At 39.7% G+C, this 21596-nt stretch overlaps 1 protein-coding gene across 1 annotated transcript in view; it reads right to left on the reverse strand.

Moving 5' to 3' along the window:
• Positions 1-21596, reverse strand: part of GMDS (GDP-mannose 4,6-dehydratase) — a 369080-nt gene that overhangs the window by 74364 nt on the left and 273120 nt on the right. The window contains exons 8-9 of the mRNA XM_009279237.1: positions 9849-9967; positions 195-291 (exon numbers count right to left, since the gene is read on the reverse strand). Of these exons, the coding sequence (XP_009277512.1) occupies positions 195-291; positions 9849-9967 (216 nt within the window). The remainder of the gene's footprint in view (positions 1-194; positions 292-9848; positions 9968-21596) is intronic.

The following is a 21596-nucleotide window of genomic DNA, read 5'->3' on the forward strand; positions in this document are numbered from 1 at the left end:
GCAGTGCTGCCTGCCTGCTTGTTCCCAGGTAGCTGGCTGTGAGGGGGCCAACAAGCAGGCTAATTTAGAGCTCTAAAAGCTGGCAGCAGGAGCGCAATTAAGCCGTTTTCACAGACTGCTGGCCAAATGCAGCAATTTATTGGCTGAGTGATTGGATTATTCATTTGCAAAGCTAGGAGAGGGCATTTTCTTACCACTTCAGTTGGCCTGTAGTACTTGTGATTGACTGTCACATGAATCTTGCCAGTCTCTTTGCATCGTCCTACTTCATTTTCATTCTTCCCTTCCCACCTGTTAAGAAGATAAACATTTAATCAACCCATAATTACTTTAGTGCTCCGATCTTACCAACATTTGGCCTGCTTTCATTTACTTGAGGCTGGTGTCAATTCTCCCTGCAGGACAGTATAAACTCATTAGCTATAGGAACAAAGGCAGAGTTTAGACTTGAATGGAGCAACAATGGCTTTTGAAGTCTCTTTGTTTTGGTTTTTGATTCAGTGGAAGGTCTAAAATACAGGACTTCCAAATTAAACACATAATGCTAGGGGAAAATAAAATGTCCTGATTTCAGAATGTCTCATGTATCTGCAAATAAATATGACAGTGAGGTTTTTCATTTATGGATTGGTTCAAAGTTGTTTTCTTAAAATATTTTTAATTCTTGTATTTTGGCCAATACTTTCAGGAACTCTTTAATCTGTTAATTTTATGGACGTGAAGGTCTGTTTGAATAGCATTAAGCTGCATAATTTAATTTGTGCTTAACTAGGAAAACCAAAACAAAAACAGTTCTTGAGTTTTCAGTCCTAGCTCGACATGGCACTTTACATACATGTACTGTAAACAGTACTTACTACCTGTGAGCTGAAAGCCAGCTACTTTGTCCAAATTAGTTTCATATGTGTTGAACAGCCTGCAATTTGCTGTAATTTATGTGATCTGGTTGTGCCGTGAACTATTTTGTTAGCAACTGTTCCGGTGTAAAATTTCGGGAGCAGCAGAAGAGGAACGGTTTGGTGGGTGACTAGCTCTGCCTTTGGAGAGGCCAGCCTGCAGCCTGGAAGCCTGAGGACAATGCTCCCTCTCAGAACAAATGCTTCAGATGACACATGTAGGAACGTACACTGGTGCATCAAACCTAACCCACTGAATGTACAAAATCCAGAGTTACGACTGAAACTCTATCCTCTCTTTGCTTTTTGCCTCTAAGTATATATCGTGGGCCTCTGAACCAGCTTGGCGTAAAAGTGTAGTGATGAAATCCTTTACTTTTTTTGTTTAAGTAAAATTATGTAATTTAAATCAGCACTGTGATTTAGACTATTTAGCCTCAGTCACCAGCAATGAAAGAAAAGCACCCCTTGCCTCCCACTTACTAATTGTACTGCCAGCTCTTGGGATTTTGTCACAGATTTGATTTCTCCTTGCTCCCCTGCCCCCCCCCTCCCCGAAGCTCCTAGAAGAATTTAATTCTTTGACAATCTCAGCCTTCATTTTTGAGTTTCTGGCCCTGAGGGCTAAGGAGGAAAGTCTGAAAATGTGACCTCTGTGTACCCATGAAGGTTAAAACACCGAAAGGCAGAAGGAAATACCAAATACGCATTATTACTAGTTTTTAAATCCCACAATTTTTTAAGCACAACTCATGACTTTTGGATGATTAGCAAAGCCTGTAGGATGCTTGATACTAGGAACACTTTACGCTGAAATAATTTCCAACAGATAAAAGCGACAGTGAAGTCAGCTGTTAATAGTCATGCCATGATGCTAAAGATTATTTATAAGTTAAATTTTCTTTCTTTCTTTTTCGCAGTTGCTCTGTTTGTAGCCTGAACTGCAAAGTTTTCATTCAGAAGCCAAAACTAACATTAGTCCCTCCCTTTAAAGGGCAGAGGGTAAAAATGTGCAGGACTCAAATGAGCTTAATAGAAAACTAACCGTCACTAGTAAAACAACAGGAAGCGCTTAGATCAGGAGACGTCAGTTGTTGTTGGAGGTCACTGAGCAGAGAACCCCATTTAACACCCAACAGGCTCCAGAAGGCTCGGCCAACCAGTAAAGACTCACTTAATGTCGCTATCAAAGTTATATAACAATAGAAATAGCTTAAGAAGAAATCTCCACCCGTTTTGTTCAGCCCAGTAATGTGAAAAGTTCACAAGGAAAAAAAGTACTTCTCATTGTGAACAAAGTAGCATCTGATAGCCGCACTTCTAATTACTCCTGGCACCCCGGCGCTCGCAGCTGGGGACACCATACTGCTGATAAAAGGGATTGCGCGGGGGCCAGCCTGACACCAGGAGCAAGACATCCATTTTGCTAATCAACTCGCTCTCCCCTCTTCCTCTAACCACAAGGAAAGGAAAAAAACCCACCAAAACCTTCCTTAATTTATAGTCAAAGTGCAGTCAGAATTGTTAACTGGAAAACATAATGCCAGATTATCCTGAAGCACGAGCATGGTGGAAGAGGCACGGGGAACCCTCATGTTGTTGTGGTTTTAGATAGCTCCAGCCACAAGGACTACCCAGCTTTCTGCTCCTTAGGGCTGACGCCCAAGAAGGCAAGAAAACAGCCTTGTGTAACTTGAGGGAAATGCAAAGGATCCCTGGCTAAAGAAAGTTTGGCTAATCAGGGCTGGGCTAAATTTATAGAGGATGGGGAGTGGATCCCCCCAACCCCAAGCTGGTGTCAAAGCCCAGGGCTTCTAGGCAGGCACCTGCTGGCCTAGTGTAGGCTTTCCACAAAACGCTGGTCCAACAGCCTGCAGACAACGAGCCTCTACAGCAAGACCATTGCCTGCACCACACTGGGGAGCTTCACCCTCTCACTGAAGCAAAGGATGGGTTTGCTCTCACGGCTGACAGCATCAGCCATACGCCAGAACGCTCTGCACCCGGAGAAGGATGCACGAGACCACACATCTGCTTCCAACAAAGTGGGTTTGATGCCCTCTGCATCTATGCTTCCACGTCGAGTGCCTCACTTGGAGATGGGTGCTTTGGGATTGCTTATGATGATAGTCATTGCCAACTCTGGTGGATACCACTACTATCACTGACCTCAGAAATTTCCATAAAACAAAGTTAATCACATTTCAAATGCATGTGCAAGTTTACTTGTTTAAAAGGTTCTTCACCTCAAGAGCTTTTACACTCTGGATTTACAGTGGAATGGACTGCATTTAATTTAAGGCTAATTCCATATCTGCAGATCACTACTGTTGTAATACTTATTATCAGTGGTGACGAATTCTCCTTTTCCTCTTCAACTCTGGAGATTCCAATTATTTTTCATTTTCTACAACTATTCAGTAAGACAGCAAGCTTCAAACTATAAAAACATCCACAGCTATAGAGGATTTTCTGAGGACGAAGAGCTGGGGTACCCAGCCGGTGGGGTGTGAGGTGGGCAGGGAAGGATGCAGGAGAGCCAGGATAATTGGGGGGTGGGAATAGCACTGCAATGGACCAAATGGTCCAAATGGCTGTAACTGAGAGGCAAATAAGGCAAAGTACATATATTTTTGAGGTGGTGAAGAAATCAACTGAAAATGAAATCTTTCACAAAAGCACAGGTAAACTGAACAAGTATATGCATTTCATCTCCTTTCTTGACCTTTACATAGAAACAGAACTGACAGCATTTTAAAAAATATTCAAAACCACTAGTAGCTACAGACGCTCAGCCTCTTTAGGGAAAATAAAACTATCATGTACACCTTTTAAATCAAATATATGCCAATAGAAAATATTTTCACATTTGAAAATGAACAATAAATTAATTAAAAATAAAATTTTAGGAAAATTTTGCTCTTCCTCCACAGCTAATACGATTTGTGTAGACAATACCATTTGTGTAGACGTCTCGGATTTGTGGCCTGATTGCTGCTACACACACAATTAAGCCAAAGCACTTCATTCTGTCCTGGCACTTTATAAACAGCAAAACTGACACAATATAACAGACCATTAATGTCTTTTGTAAGTAATCTTTTGTAGGGAAACTTTAAATATGACTCTTCATATGTTCCTTTGCCACCAACTCAACCACCAACCTTGCCAGCAGCTCTGATGCATCACAGCAATCAAGGATATAGGGACTGCTTAACCACGATCTTGTGCTTAAATCTAAAGAACAAGTATGCTACTATAGAGGGATGTACTTAACATATTTTTTCAAATGCTCTGATGAATCAGGTCTTCAGTGTTTGTTCACTAAAGGAACACAGTTAAAACAATGGTATTGTTGTTATTATATTCCCAGCATTGTCAAGCTCAAGTTTCAAAAATCTAAATTGTGACTCCCCACATTACAAGACTTTAAAAAAGAATACATGCTAGGCTCCCTATTATTTGGTTTCTTTTTTTTTCAGTTCATTGGAAATCTTTTGAGGCTCTTATCCCTTTATTCCAAATTGTGAAAGTTAATGTTGAGAAGAAAATGTTTTCTCAAATATTAATGCTTCTGTGAAAATCAAAATATTCTGGAAAGAAAAGTTTTAGTTTCAAGTAAGTTCCATTACTGTCAACCTGAAACAAAGTTATATTAATAATATCTGAAAAATATGCATTGACATTTTCAGAATGGCTTTAAAAATTCTTTTTAAGTTATTCTTTCTTTAAAAGGAGGTTAGAAGAGAAACAAAGCAGTCCAGCTGACCTGAAATCAGATATTTTTCCAAAATGCATTTGTGAGCATTATTTTAATTTCATTTGGGGGAGAAAAAAAAATGTGGAATTTCCCATGAAACACCACATTCAATTCTCACCCAGTCTTCCTATAGGAGAAAATCTCATAGCTCTTATGATGTATGAAATCAGATAATTAAATTGTTACAGTCTTCAAACCTTAATTTGAGTTCTGAAACAGTTATTAGGTCTGCTTACAGATAAAACCTTGTATCAATAAGAAAGTAATAAAAGCCTGCTCAGCTGGAAGAGTTAATTCTGCAGCTGAGGTGGGTTAAATGCCACCCTAAAACATATAGTCTACAGCGACAACAGTGATAAAAGTGGTGCAGTCCTAAGTGAGGACCCTTGCTCATGTGGGTTCACCCAGGCCATGATGTATGATCAGATAATTAAATTGTTACAGTCTTCAAACCTTAATTTGAGTTCTGAAACAGTTATTAGGTCTGCTTACAGATAAAACCTTGTATCAATAAGAAAGTAATAAAAGCCTGCTCAGCTGGAAGAGTTAATTCTGCAGCTGAGGTGGGTTAAATGCCACCCTAAAACATATAGTCTACAGCGACAACAGTGATAAAAGTGGTGCAGTCCTAAGTGAGGACCCTTGCTCATGTGGGTTCACCCAGGCCAGCATTCTTCACCAACCTGGCTGGGTTTGTTTCAACTATCACTCTTCAAAATGCCTCCAATTTCTGTATGAGATTCTGTTCCCTTCCTCCTCATCTGGAAGCTTCTGATTTTCCTGAGCTGTTAAATACAACACATAGCACTGGCCAGCCAGCAAGTTTTGGTGGGCAAAAGCCAGACCTGGAAACAGCAGCTGTTTTGATGATGGCTTTTGATGGCTCCTCGTCCATATCCCCACAGCACCATTACTAATATATTGCTGGCTTTCCATTCTTACAGCAATCCTTCAAATCTCATGTGTTTCTGTAACCCAATCTTTCATTTTAAGGTAAAAAGAAAAAAAAAAAACAACCAGAAAAACCCTCCTCCCTCAGTTCAATCTCAGTTCAACCTTCACTGTCACTGAAGAGGCCACTGCTCCACTTCTGCTAGTAGTTCACCTCATTAGACCTTATAGCTTATCTGCAAACTTCCCCTTTTTAGGGTGATCTTTTATAAGACCAACTGGCATGTTAGTTAAGACAAAATTTGTACATAGAGCCAAATGACTAGAGTAAAATATTTTTTTTTACTGAATTCATTCTGATCCTGGAAGCAATGAATATTTCTGTAACAAATGTGCATGTATTTTTATATTAATAAAAAACACAATAAATCTTTCCACTGCTTGAACAGTTTGTTCTTTTTTTTTTTTCTTTTCTTTTTTTTTTTTCCACATTTGCAGACAGCAGTCTCTGTAGCACTCTGCAAAGAACTCTGAGTGCTGTAGTGGTTTCAGGCTATCTTTGCAATCCTGTTCTAATTTAATAAGATTAATGACAGAAAATTAGTCAAGACAAGCGTTTGCCTGTTTCGTTTATCCTGCTGTAGTTCAAATTATAGGCGGGAAGTGTTTCCCCCAAGTACTACTTAATTAGTAATAAGTAGAAGGGAAAGTAAAAGAAAAAAAGTGTAATCCTTACAGGGGGAAAATATTTGTAGCTCTGAGGCTTTCCTGTTAGTACAAAGGACTGTATTTGAATGCTTCAGAGGACTATATAAATATAATTTCAGATTTCTCCCTTGAAAAAGAAATGTTAGAAGAAAAAACCACGCAAGGTAGATAAACCCCTGTGTACACTTTACAGTCAATTTCAGAGAGAGAATCAGTCTCATTGCAGCTGTACATTTCATTAGTTACAAAAATGTAGCAAAGTTTCTCTCTCTCTCTCTTATTTTGGCTAGAAGACATAGTCCTGACATGTGCTAATGACTGGCTATGACAGAGTATTATGTTATCTTTTTGGAAAGACATTTTAGGCTGTCCTGGATTTTCAGCTGTGTAAGTTAATCTGAATTGTTAGGAAGACAAAAAACTAAAAAAATAAAAGAAATATTTTTAGTTGGTTGATGGGCCAGCCAGGATTGCTTTTCTTCCTGTTCTCTACTGCAATATCAAGATGTGACAGCTAAGACTTTGTTACATTTGCAACTTTCCCTGCCAAAGCACAAAGTAGGGATGGTTGAGAGCCCCTGCACACGTGCCCTGTGTTCGCAGATGTGCTATGAGCTCTGCCAACTGCTGCTTGCCACGGCATCCCTCCTGGCCACTTACTCCATCTTTCCATCAATTTTGAAAGGAGCTTTGCACAGCAACGCTGGGAAGCTGTGCCATCACTTACAGCAGTGGAAAGGGGCTGCTGGAAATTTCCTAGATGAGTTTTTGAGATTGCAAAATTTCGTAATACCTGCAGCCCTGTGAAACACCCCCAAACAACCAAACAACTCAACCAAACTTTGAGGAAGGGAGATAGGAAGACAGCAGCCATCCTCGCAGGAACTCATTTAGCAATTGCACTCTGGTGTGCTGGTTCTTAGGTGCCTCATAAATTGTAAAGAAATCGATCAATGGGACTCACCAGTGGGGTCCCATTGCTAAAAGGGAGGATTTTGCTGCCAGGCTACTCCCTGAAGAAGATATACTCAAACTGGAGGAGGTGGGAGTAGAAAGCCCTTGGGGGTTTCAAAGAATGTGAGAGGTTACCAGCCGGCCGGCCAAGAAGCCAGCAAGGGTAAGAAGAGAGCGTGTGTGTGCTGCAAAAGCATGGGCCGGGCTGACACCTAGAAAAATTATGGAGGTTCTTAACAAAACTTTCCGAATCCTGAGAAATATTTTACTTCTAGTGCAATTGGAAAGATGAATGATGGCTACGGGATGAGTAGTGGGTCTGTTGTGACACTACCCTCACCCTGGGAGCAGGGGGAACAAACGTCTGGTTTGTCTGGCTAGACTGTATCTAAAATGATCAGAATTACACCACTGTCAAAATGATCAGCAGCAAAATTATCATTAGCACCTAAAATGTCACCTCAGTCCCTGTATGTATGGCTATTTATATATCACCTGTAAATGGCTTAAGGAATTAATAACTTACTTATTCACAGTGAAGAAAAATTTCAGAAGATCCATGGGGATTAGCAGCCCAAGCCTAAAGCGATTTTGGTTCCTAAAAATCCATGTCACTAGATGTCATGTGGATTCTTACACAATTTTTGAAAATTACTTTTATTGATTAGTATAAAAAATGCAACTATGCCTTTGTACACACAAAATACCTGCTCTACCTCATCACTTGGAGTCAGGCTGTAAAGTTTCCCTGAGAGAGAAACTTGTGACTGATTGATTCAGTACAAACACCGACTGCAGCGATCACCAACGTGAATGATATGCAGTCCACCATATGGAGACATAAGTGAGCAAAAAATTAAACAACAGGGACACAGAATGTTGTGTGTTAGGACCAACTAAATCTAAAGTAAGCCTTTAATATCCTCTCTAGAACAGAAGCTATTAAGAAAAGTACTTTCACTTTTATTTGTGTAATTGTTGTTATTTTCTTTAGGATTTCTCGAGGGTTTAATTTGCTTTCTGAAAAATACATGCTGATTTGTCAGTCTTGGGATATGCTGAGACTTCTTAGGCCAACACCAAAGCAGGGAGTTTAATTTTAAACTAATGGATAAATTTATTGACATCAGAAGAAACTGCAATGTTGAGAACATCTGCAAATAAAGACATTCAGCTAGGTACTGACCTATATGTTTCAGTTTCTAATTTTAGGTAATAAAAATTTTTTAAAAAAAGTTGTTCACCAAACATTCATTCTTGCTTTTGCAAACAACACTAGACGGAGAAAACAGTTCTCAAAATCACAAGAATTCTTACTTATATGGAGCAACAGAATCCACAGCATATTCATATCAATACTTACTAGGGAGAATTAGCTTATAAACACAAGAAGCAAAAGTATAGAAAAAGGAGAAAAAATAAGAAAAACAAAGCAATTACTAGAGCTCCTACTACCTCCCCTTTACCCTGTCAAACCTCACTACTGTTAAGGCATATGGGACAATGTGTGATCATACAGGGACATCTCGCTATCAAGAGATGCTAAAAATATGGAGAGAATATTATTCCCAAACCTGAGCTTTTGGGCTAGAAATTCTATTTATACAGTCTCTCTCTTCCCAACCAGAATTTTTTCTGGAAGTTGATGCCAAAAATTGAAACCAGACTAAAAACTCATTGAGGAGAAAATGTTATTACCTCCCCAGCCACCCACTGGCTGTTCAAATAATATTGTATATATCTGTGCACTTCTGCATATTTATTGAATTTGTCAAGTTTTTGTTCCCAAGTAAAACTTATTGGCCCTGTCAAAAGTTCACCAGCTGCACAAGTGACTTTGATGGCCTGAGGAACAGCCCTGGCGCTAGCGTCATGGAAGAGCCTGTGGCTTTCCTCTCCCTTTTCCAGCTGAGATCGGTATGTTGATGCATGGGGCCCAGAGAAGATACAGAAGGAGGGAAATTGAAAAAATAATAAACAATAAAAATATAAATTACAGAAAGCGCTCACCAAGCCATCCTGGTTTTATTATATGGCCTTGAGAAGGAATTTTTTATTTTCAATCAAACTATGTGGAATATGCATTGTAAACATTCTGTACCCACTGCTCAACATTTTTATGGCTTAGTAGCAGAAGAGCTAATAGGAATGTAGAGTGGGTTGCTACATAATCCTTGTGGTGTGGCTGATGGGCTGTCACGTGGAAAGAACAGGGTTGGCAGGTGTCACCTCTTGAGATCGCAGAGCATGGGAGCGGGACTGTGGGGCTCTGGTGGCACAAAATAGAGAATGAGGCAGAAAAAACCCCTTTTGCAGCAGGGTGATGAACAGCACCCTGGTACTAACATCTTCGGAGGGACATCTGTCCCCCAAGGTGGGGTATGAATGGGAGAACAGAAAATGAAGATTTGGAATAAAAAATTAAGACGTACCAGCCTACATTTTTTCTTATGATCTAGAGGGCAACACTAGACATATCCACTGCGGCAGTCATTCAAGCCCAGAAGGTCTCACATGCTACAAAATTAGAAAGTGAGGGGAAAAAAAGAAGAATGTAGAGAAACAATACTCTGTAACACAGCAAACACAACGGGCTAGAAATGTTCAACCCGTGGCTGCTATCTCACGTTCATACTTACACAATGGTTTTCCCGATGTGCTTAAATGACTTCTCCACAAATTCACGGACGCTGTGGACCTCCCCAGTGGCTATGACAAAGTCCTCGGGCTCATCCGTTTGCAACATCAGCCACATGGCCTGCGGAAAGACAAACAAAGTCAGATTCAGTGAACATGAAAGTGGCCTCTTTGGTACATGATATTATATTACTGCATTTTTGATTTGGAAATAACTACGCATACCCCAAGCTGGGGAAATTAGCACTTTCCTAACATGGTGGCTATTAACCAGTTCAGTGCAACTCTGAAAAGAGTTCAATTATTTCTTATTATAGAAAACAATGCTGTATTTGATTTTCAATTTGTTTCACAGCAGGGGTTTCTGCAGGGGAGACTTTAATATGTTTACTTTTGAACACTGAGACTTGGTTTAGTTTTCAAGAGCATGGATTCACTTGTTTAAAGCACTGCATGAATTGACATAGGTATGGGGAAAAGAACAAAATTTTGTAATGTTTCAGTCCAGAGTCCTGTTGTCTGTCTGTTATAGAATGATGTCAAACACATTGAACCATGAAAATATGGGTCCTTTTGGCTCTTTCTTCTGTCACATTTGTTTTGGCTAAGTTGAGATTTTAATTAAGAGTAAGTAATTAAAAGGGTAACTAAGAATAGTCAACAGTGTATTTGACCAAATTAATCTGTTTTTCCTGCTGAATATGTGCTGAATGTTACGTATTAAAGCACTGTAGCAGAAACTTCTTCTTTTGACACAGGAACACAGAAAACACTGGTAGAAAAGTGAGACAACCGTTAACATCTCTTTCAAAGAACCGTTTGCGCAGCAGCAAAAATGGCAACAGGTTTTGAAGCAAAACTTCGTGGGTTTGTCAACATATTTGCATTTCGGGGGAGCAGGTTTACTTCCCACAGCAATGTCTTTCACAGAGTCCCCTCCCACAAACAAGTAATGATGGATGAGCACCATCTCAGAGGGCTGGCCAGCTAAGTCAGCCTGAAAGCAGTAAAGCAGATGGAAAAAGAGGCATGCAAAGACACGTGTGACTTGTCTGAGGTATCACGGCAGGTACATTTCAGTTTTCTGATGTGCAAGCTACTGCTCTAGCGACTGGACTATTTGACTGCCTAGGAGCTGTAGGTGGACAGAATAATTATTACTTTAGATCAATCAAAATGATGTAAACACTTCATTTCCTTTGGAGAGGAAAAGGGAATACCTGTATGGCATGATCCTCATTTAATAAATAACCAGAAAAGGAAAACAAAATAATTCAACTTTCTCTCCATATGGTAAAAAGGACTGTCATCTTCTCACAGTGTAATCCACAACGCTATTTGCATTGACCTCTTCACATCAGCTTTAAAGAAAACAACTTTAGTAGGTCCCTTGATGGTAGTGGATACTCTGCAAATCAGATTAATAAAAGCTTTGGGACAGCTCAGTTTCTCTTGGTAAATACCACCTGAAATATTCAATTTTTCCCCCCCCTCTTCTTAATAAATCAGTGTCCAGCATAGCAAGGCGATACATTCCACTTAAATGGTTCTATTTGCAAGTCATTTTTCTTCCCAGTTATTATTTTATGAATCTTCCAAAGTTTTGACAAGATTTTATTAACATGTTCCTTTTGAACCTTTTTGCTTCTTGAACGTGTGTGGAAGGCTGGGTTTTGGGCAACTGCTGTGTAAGTCCTTGACATAAATTGTGGTTTAGGGATATGACCTGCTGGGCAGGACAATGGCAGCAACTTTATTTTTCCTTTCCAGGGTTGAACATCCTAGCCAATGACACAGAAATACCCAACCGGCTGATGAAACGCCTCTTGTGGGAAGGAGATGTCTTAACTCGTGTATCTCGTATGAGCTTTCTTGGAACATTGGGGTTTCCCTGCTGATTTGAGAGGTCACCGTAAATCACCAACTCCTGTTTCTTCACGACTGGACAAGCTTGCAGGATTCACAGTAGTGGCAGCTTCACAGAAAGGTAAAAGGAATATCTAAAATAAGTAATGGATAGTTCTGGTTCTCCTAGCCTAGTCCCTGATTTCACAGACCTTCAGCTTTCATTAAGCAGCCCAGCTGAAAACAAGAAGCTTCCTCATATGAGAAGGCTCTATTTGAGTGAATAAGGTTTTCCAAGATTAGACAGTCAGTCAGTCAGAGTCAGAATTTATAGCGGTTCTCCTCCTGACCTTATTGGATGTTTGCTGTACATAAGGAATTCAAGGTCTTGCCTTTCTTTGTTTGAAACGTACACAACACTGTAGTGTCAGTTACATCTGACAGAATTGTGACAACCAAACCTCAATTATTGGTAAAAATCACCCCCCACCCCCAAATGCCATGTAGGTTGACCGAATATGCAATATTAGCATAAGGACCTGCTATTTACTATGCACTTTTGTAAAGTAGTATTAATATGTCTAAGTAGAAGCAGGATCAAACTTACTATAATTTTTTGCCATCCCTCCACTTTTAAACACCTCAGTATTGTAATTCATTGGACACAATTTTAGTGTGGGTGCTTATGCTGAGACATTCAACAGTCCAGTGCCTATTTAAAATATTTACACATTAATTTTGTGAATTAATATAAAATAGCATTGCAAGTTTCTCTTTACTCTAAAATATGCACTGCATTGAAGGAGACAGCTACAAAATACTAACAAAAACCCAGCCTTCGACAAGGTCCCACCAAGTTTTATGCATTTGGATGTATCAACTCTTGTCGACCATTTCAAAGAGCAAGCAATCACCATCTTAGAAATACAACTTAAACTGCATTAAATTTCTACAGGATCAACTTAGCAACGATCAAACAATGCAGATAGAGTTGCTAAAAGCAATTTTTGCCTCAACTCCTACCAGGAAAGAATGTTTAGATTAATGATTACTTGAGAATCTATCACTGCTGGTTCTTTTATTTTTTCTGGCATTTGCAGTTGTGGGCACTTACAATTACCTCAATCAAATCAGGTATGAAAAAAATGAACATGCTAAAAATGACAAACAAAGTAAGCGATAGTTCTGTTTTGCTTTGAGGAAGGCGACCAAATGCTGTTGCTTTGAATGGGTCTGCATGAACAGTCTGTAAAAAAATGCAAAGGCAAGCCAGAAGATAGAAAAATCTTTGAACAAGCTCCGCATTCAAATCTTTATTTCCACAGGTACAGCCCGTGACAACCAATGAGAAATCCGTATACAAGCAGTAGCTATATGCTTTTCCTACAGCAAGTGCCAGGAATGTGCTTCCCCCCACATCAGACTAATAAAGGCCCTTGACCTATCAATGTCTAGGCATTTCCTTTAAGAGTTCATATTGTACCAGACTCCGGGCTGAGAATGAGAGGAAAGGGGGAGATACAGCTCCAGGTTTATTTGTCATTACTGAATGGCTTACTGGTTTTAACAGAGGGGAAAAGCTTTGTTTAAATTTCCACTGAAAGTAATTAATGGTTATTGACTGGCAAATGAAGAACAGGTGACACTCTGAATTAGAAGATAAATGATCTCATGTTCTAGCGTGATAATGGGTTAGTAATTGCTACAGAGCCTCAGCCTAGTGCGTCCCATCATAATGCTAGATCATGTCCAGAACACAAAGGCCTCTGTGTGAGAGGTATTCAGCCGTTCACCTCCCGATACAGCTGCAGAGTGATTTGCTCCATTTATTCTCTGATGGACTGCACAACTGAGGCAAAAGTTCACCCATTCTCACCTTCCTGTTCACATGCTGAACCACATGACCCATGACATGGCTGAACTGGGATAAAAACATTGCCCAGCTTTGGCTCTTGGCTATCTTTTAACCATTGCAAGGTCATATATTTTAGGAATTTTTCTGGTGCAGGAATGGAGAATCATGGATTTTCCTGTATTTCTTTGTAAAGGTTTTTTTGGATGGGCTGACAGCAAGTAAAGAAATTACTTGTGTTCAGTTCTGCCACCCTCTCCCTAATTTTTTGCTCAATCCAGTTAACAAAATGTGGGCAAATGTTGAAAAGGAGGAGAAAACTACTATGGAAACAATTCAGGCTTAGGCTCTCTTAGACTAAGACTGTTACTTTAATGGCAAATGTAACAAAACATATTTTTCATATTTGAACTCTTTTTGGCTCTGGTCTAGTGACTCACAAAGTCTAAAGGCAATACTATGTTGTTTACATTTGAAGACAGAAACCTAACCGGAGAGAGATACGTAGCAAGTCTAGCAAGCGGACACACTTTTATGATTATGTGGACTAGGATATCTGTTCTGCATGCCTGAACTACAGCCTCTGCCAAAATATTTCCTCTTTCATCTTTCCCCTCTTCCCTTTTCTGTATAAAAACCCCTGCCAGTAGTAAGCACCATTTGCAAGCAACATATCCAAAACATGCACCAGTCTTCTCCCTGCCCAAATTTCTTTGCTTACATAGTGTTTGCACCTGGGCTAGTGAAGGGGAAAACCCAAGCTGGACTAACACAACCCCCATATAGGTACATTCTGTGCATGCCACTGCTGTTATGGTTGTGATGTGTCTGCTTGTCTTGAGCATCTGGAGTATGTTGTAGATGTGTTTCACCATTAACTTCCAGTCCAGCATCCCAGTGAGAAAACATTTATTAACTAGGCTGTCATCCATGGATAACAAAGACTCAGTAGTTGAGGTTATGTTTAACTCTATATATTTGATACTTTTCTTTCACTGTCTGCTCTAGCACTGTATATTGTTAAAATGGGCTTGTAATCAGGTATCTGCCTATTTAAGAGAAAAAAGAAATACAAATCCAACTTTCTCAGACTTTAAAGTACAACTGATGATTTCTGCTCTAGAAATGAAAGATAATTTTTTAAGAGAATGAGTAAAGCCTTTTCTTATGTCTCATCCGATGCAAGACCCAAATCAGATATGACTGAACAGACACACAACGTGATAAATGGAAAATGTTCCCATTGGTACTAATTACCCTGTACTGCTACACAGCATTTTTTTCCAGGCCCTGTACTGTCAAAAAAATCTTCCGTACATATTTCTAGGTATTAGGCAGAGAACTTCTGACTTCTTTGTATTTGCCACACACACACACACAAAAATCAAACCAAATCAGTAATGTTTACTTTAGGAGATGGAACAGATAGTTGTAGCCTGATGCAGGGTGCATCGTCTGTGCGTTTCAGAGACAAAGAAGCAGAGACTGGTGAATGTCTAGCTCTACTTACTTATCACTTGCGGAGGGCATGGGTTACCTCAAGGTTGTCAACAATCAGGGAGCAATTTCTGACTAAGTCAGAAAACATTACCAGCCAGAGAGACCCAAGAGTACTTTACCACCATTTATAGAAATTCTGTCTTTACAGTATTCCATACTCTATTGCCTAGAAGCAGGCAGAAGAATTCAGTGGGTTGGACATGGTACTCTCTAGTCATCCCAAACCTGGCTATCCTGCTGGGGTCACCACCGAGGAGAATTGAGCATTTTGGGCCAAAGCATGATGAGCCTTTACAGGGATGTGGCAGCAAAGGAGGACCTTCTCCCCATATGGTGAGCACAAAGGCCTGGCATGACTGCTGTTCCTGCACGCATCATGAGGGACTGTTCCCTTTGTGCCACAAAAGACAGGGCTATTGTATCACCTCTCTCTCTGCACTGTCCCAACTCAATTGCACTGGCATGGAAAGAAGCTGCTTGGCATCTTCTGCGCTGCGCAACGTGGGGAGATGTCATGCCCACACACTTCCTGCCTGCCTGGATGTGAGGCAGTTCCAGATGCCATCACCCGGCTCCTTCTGACACAAACCAGCTGACTGGCTGTGGTTTCTCAAGCTGCTACAGAAATGACCACAACTGATGATCGTGCCTTAGAGAAGTGAGACTGGGGACATCAACTCAGAGCTCTGAACCCAAACTGACTTCCAGTTTATCTCTTTATTTACTTTTGGAGGGGCAGAGAAGGAAGAAGAGGTGCTACGCTGGCTGAGTCACTCACATCTGATTGACTTCTGCAGCCGTTAAAAGCATAGGTATGTACTGGGTGTACCTGGCAGGCATGAGTGTGTGTTATATAAGGAGATTATGCAAAGAGACAGAGATACATACGTATGATACACAACAGAAGGAAAAAAATCTCCTTACACATGTTCTGCACACGATAGGGGCATAGCACACATGGCTGAAAAACACTAACGAAGCTCAAGTGCAGCAAAAAAAGTCTTGTGATCAGAGTAAAGTATAAGCTGCCCCTGCCTGAAAGCCAACACAAAAGCGTTGGGCACGATCCCATGCTCCCTGCCACAATGGGAGTTCAGTCTAAGTAATGACTATTGCTTTAGTACTTGTTTCTGACGATGTTATAAGGCAAGGCAAGCACGGCAGGGAGACTCTTGCCAAAGAAAACCACAGGGATGTGCTGCCAGGCATGCTGATACTCCCAAGAAGCCAGTGACAGCAGGAATATGGGAGTATGCATAATCAATGTACTCCTATGCTTTTTTTCCTTCTTGCTCAGTAACTTAAAAAGTAAGGGTGCACACCCAATAAGCAAGAACCTTACTATGCTGTTATAGTTTGCATTTGAAAGGCAAACTGAAGTTCATGACTGAGGCCATTGTCTATCATCGCAACAGACTTTTGATAAGCTCAACCCTCTCTCAAAACCTACAGCAAAAGAGGTACTGCCCAAGAAGTGCAGGACACATGCCTCTTCCTTTCTCCTGAAGCGTCATCATCCTGTTTTCTCAGATGACCAAAAATCACAGCGTTGGTGCCAGATTTGTTGCTCAAGGAACCTCCGTTCATGGAAAAACCCTTCTAAACACCATTTAAGTATCTATCAGATCTCATCAGGTTAAATACATTTTGATATGCTTCTTCCTCAACAGTGTAATGCCGAACATAAGGACTCCAATGTCTGTGTACAAAGCTTTTCCTTTAGCGTTGTCCTTTCTACTCATGCAGAGGAGACGTTGAGTACTTATGACATGGCAGCTGCTTCCATTCAAAAGAGCAACGTTTGCAAACCATAGACAGTTACATCACTGACAGAAAAGGTATAAAATGAGAACAGGCTCGAGATGAAAACATTTTCCTCTGAGAGGAAAAACACACCATTTGATAAAAAACAATGGAAAATTTACCTTAAGAATCCCAAGAAAGTAAACAACAAAAATAACTTTTACCAATATACATATTAGAAGTCTCCTAAGGTACAGTTACAGGGGTAACATGTCGTGACTCATTTTATAAACTTTCTCACAGATTTTCGAAGTTACAGTTGATAAATTGCCACAGAAGCAATTTGAAGTATGCTTGCTGATTTAGTCAAATCCTATGGTTTGGCTGTAGATGTGAACTTGTTCAGAGCTGAACTATGTTCAGATCCATGATTTTTTTCTTTCAAGTTAAAAGAGTATAGTTGATATATTTAAAGATAATAATCCAACAATTATAAAGTTACTAAAATAATAAAATACCTGATAATTTTTGTGGAGCATCTTGAATGAAAACAATATCAATGTCTTCTGAAACAAAAGCCCTCACATCTGTAGGAAATACTAGGAAATACTGTCTAACTTTTCTCTTGTAAGTAGATAGGCCAATTGTTTTACAGATCTCAGGGAGGACTCGTGAAACTTTAGTAGGCAGTTTTATTAATAAAAACCACAAGAATTATAATCCAGATAAACCTTAAGGGTCAACCTTCTCTGTTAACACAACATGATGTTTCTCACATGCGCCTCAGTTGAACACAAAGTTCTCATTGTGTTATCAAAAACTAGATTACTGCTTCTTTTTTTTTTTTGTTACTTGTGTCACTGAGTGTCAAAAAATTGTTCTTTCAATACATGGAAGTATTTGTATACAGTTTTATAACTTATCTTTAGTTGCTAGCTGGAGGCAAAAAAGAAACAGTAAAGCTGCTTGTTGGGAAACCTCACCAACAATGAAAATTAATATAGTCCTTTTTTCCTGCCAAAAAAATTTGAACAGATTTTTAGGTCCACAATGGTTTGTTTATTCTTCAAATGGTTAAATTGGAAGTGACATGTGTGACACAAAGTAATTTAAATGAAAAGATACAGAAAGGATGCATATATGCTCTCTTTCTTTCGTTTTAATTTTGGAGGATATTGTCGCAATTGCTAACAAAGGGGTGCCTTAAATTGTGTTTAAGAAAAAAGGGAAAGAAATTCAAAGCTAAACAGAGAAAAATGAGAAAAATTTGAATTACAGAAAGTACGTGTGAGTTGAAACCACTCAGATTTGTATTACCTAGACAAGACTATAGAATAAATATGTTTCCCAGGCTCCACCTAGCAGACAATTCTGAAAGATATTTGACCCACTTCCCTCTCCCTTTTTTTCCCTTCCAGAATTAATTTTCCCTGCTATTTTTATATGAATGAAAGACAAAATACCTCTTCACAAAGAAGCAGACTCCCATTTGACAGGATTACTCACCGCTAAAGTAAAGGGTTGTACCCGGGTTGCGGTGAGGGCAGAGAAGCCTTAGGGACCCATGCCAGGAAGGACTGGTTGGGGCCACGATCTAACCACAAGAAAACAGACTAGGCTTTCAAGTCAAGTACCGGCATGTTTACTGGAGCAAAAGGATCCGCCCCAAAATAACGATTACAATGTAGATATTGATCACAAAATGTTTACAGTGCAACATTTGACTATAAAAAGATCCTGGTTGATGCTTCTGACACCTGTTTGCCTCCTATTTCTTTCCTGGATTGCTCAGACACTTACAGCTAAGCGCAAGCTCATGTGCTCCTTTTGATTGGGGTCAGAGGAGCGGCATGATCTATGGATCAAAGTACTACTGATCTCCACACAATCAGAAATGCTGTTATTTATACCACGATTCAGGCAATTACTTTCTTTCTCCAAATCTTCCTTTCCTTTCCTCCCATTTGTGAACATTGTGTCTTCAGCTTGCTAGCTCTTCCACTCAAGGTTTGTAGGTCTGCAGGGATCTGTCCCATGCCTATCCAGTAAAGGGCCCTGACTTGGGTTAAACCACTAGTAGTACTGTAAAAAAGTGCTAAGGCAGCAGAGAGCTGCCAGAGCACAGGCAGATAGGCTTAGAGGTAATAAATCAGTACTTCATAGTGTTTATACATGTTTGAGGGTATAATTGGGAAGGAAGAAGAGCAAGCCTTTAAGATAGTAAAAGTAACAAAGCAAGAGCACTGAGGTAAAATTTATGAACTGAGGTTTTTTTTTTTTTAAAGAAATACAGGGAGATAGAGTGAGTTAATAACATAAAATTAACCTGAATTCTATTTTATAATTTACATTTCCCCAAAAAATTTCCAGAATTCTTGCTTCATGCTTTTGAAAACAGGCATTTTCTCCTCAGACTGCTACCAGTTTCCAAATGATGTTACACTCCTGAATAATAATCTAAAACAATTAACATGAAATGTTAATTCACTCATCCTGAGGAAAACATTTACTATTCATTGCGTTCTTATAAAATTAGAGTTATCCTTGTCTGAATAATCTGTGTAAATAAAGAGCGTGCTACCTTTAGCACATCACTGAAACTTCACCTTCTGATTTTATTCCAGTTTTCAGTCCACTGGAGTTGGAAGTAAAAAAGACTTTCACCATTAAGACATCGTTACTTATGAAGCAGTGGCAAAAAAATGCACACCAAGCACTGTTTTACTAACTATAAAAAGCAAGAAGTCACCTGAATAAGTATCAAGATGCTAAAGTAATCTCATTCCCGGTTCTGTGGATTTTTTCTTTTCCTTTACCAGAACATTTCAGGTGACAACATTTTGGAATTTGATGCTAAATTCTCTCAGTTGAGTACAGACAGAGACAAGAGCACAACCTTGATGCCTCGGGGATACGGTAATGCAATACAGAGGGATTTATTTTCTTTTTTATTTTTACCTCATGTCACAAGTTCAATTTTAGGCCAACAGTACCCAAAACCGCCACCATGTGATACAGCAGCTTATGCAAAGAGTCTGGCGGTTTTAACCCAAGCCCTAGGACAGAGGAATCTGCCTCACAGATTCGCTGCCACAGCGTTAGTGTTACTGTCGCTCTGATCATGTTCCTCCGTGCTCAGGGTCGGATACCAGCTCATGGTCTATGCCATCTCAAATCGGGGCATGGGAATTTCAGCTAGAAAAAGTCGATGGTAAAATGATCCCAGAAACCAAAGGACGTATTTTAGAAGTCTGGCTGTGCAGTGCAGATGTGAAAAGGCAACAGGAAGATTTCTTTTGAGTATGCTTTAAAATACATTTGGAGGGCACATTTGGACCTTCCCTTGCCTTGTTCTGGTCATTCTGATTCCACGATCATTAGTAATTACTACTTCTGCAACGGCGGTTAGTCGCAGTGAATCCTAAGTCAGGGAAAGGGAAGGATCTGCATTAAAACCATAGATATGGCTGCTCTCCGTGGGCTAGTGTCAAAATGGAATAGAAAATTTTATTCAGTTTGTTCCCAGCAATAAATACAGTCCTGGCATCCTGGATAAATCCTTCACATAACAGCATGTGTTCTTTTATGCACCCTGGGAGCGATTCTATTTAAAGCCACGGAATTGTGGGTGTGAGACTGTAAGCACATCCACTTACCCAAAACAAAATTAAAACCTGTCTTATATTAGTCAGGAGAGCTGTTATGAAAAATGCAAACCATATGAAGTTTTAAGTATACTTATGTTTTTTATCTGTCTCTGTGTAGCATATACAATTGACTTTCACTGCCTGAGATACAGTGCTGACAAGTGTTTTACCATATTATTACAGAATACCCCAGTAGCATTATCACACTTCAACTTTTGCTTGCAATAAATCTCTGCTACACGCACGTCAGAAGTCATTGCTCATATCACATCCAGACAAAATAAGGGCCCTCCCTCCCCAGTGGAAACGAACGAGACTCTACACACACTAGGTATTCTGCCATTAAGGCTGGAATAACCCCTGCAGGCCAGACACCAGGAACAACGTTCCCACAAGCATTACTTGGCGAGGGCCAGAAGAGGTCTGTTCTCAGGCAAATAACAGTGGCACAGGCATGAGTCATTGCAGAACGCAATAGATTTATCACCACAACGACATTATCATCCCTTATATGCTGGTTTCCATGTGCAAGTCTCTTTTCATTCTTTTTTTTTTTCTTCTCAGAGATTTATAACTCAACTGCTGAAACATATTTCACATGAACACAATTCTCTGCTCTGTATATTTTTTTTTAATAGCTGTACCATAAACCATATTCTAATTGCATGGGTCCGGCTTTAGGTCCAGCCTGTTTATTGGTTTCAGTTTGGTCAAAGCAAACGATGAGCAGACACCATCTCCAGTGTCCCAATCTCAGCAGTGACAATGACTCTCTTTGTGGCCTTGACTAAAGCATTTAATCTTACCTCCTAAATTTTGCTGTCTGTGAAGCTGGAGTGATAATATTTATGCAGCTAGAGTGCTGTAAGAAAGTTGAGGGTAGCACAGACATTTCATGCTGAAGTGCATTATTTGTTATAGAATTAGATGCCTTTGTCTGCACTTTTATAGTGAAAAAAAGTTATTTTTCCCTCTAAAAGACGGGAATTCAAACATTCTTCCTTAATACTGACTAGCTCTGGACTAATTAAAGAATGAATTAAAGGAGCAAGGAAACCCAAGGATGAGAATGCATGGAAATGATAGTTAGATTACACATTCCAAAACTCAATGAAATAGACATTTCTTGAGATACTGCACATTTCCGTTGTGATGCAAGAGAT

Source organism: Aptenodytes forsteri, unplaced genomic scaffold (genome assembly GCF_000699145.1).
Source record: "Aptenodytes forsteri isolate BGI_AS27 unplaced genomic scaffold, ASM69914v1 Scaffold81, whole genome shotgun sequence".
NCBI classification, from domain to species: domain Eukaryota; kingdom Metazoa; phylum Chordata; class Aves; order Sphenisciformes; family Spheniscidae; genus Aptenodytes; species Aptenodytes forsteri.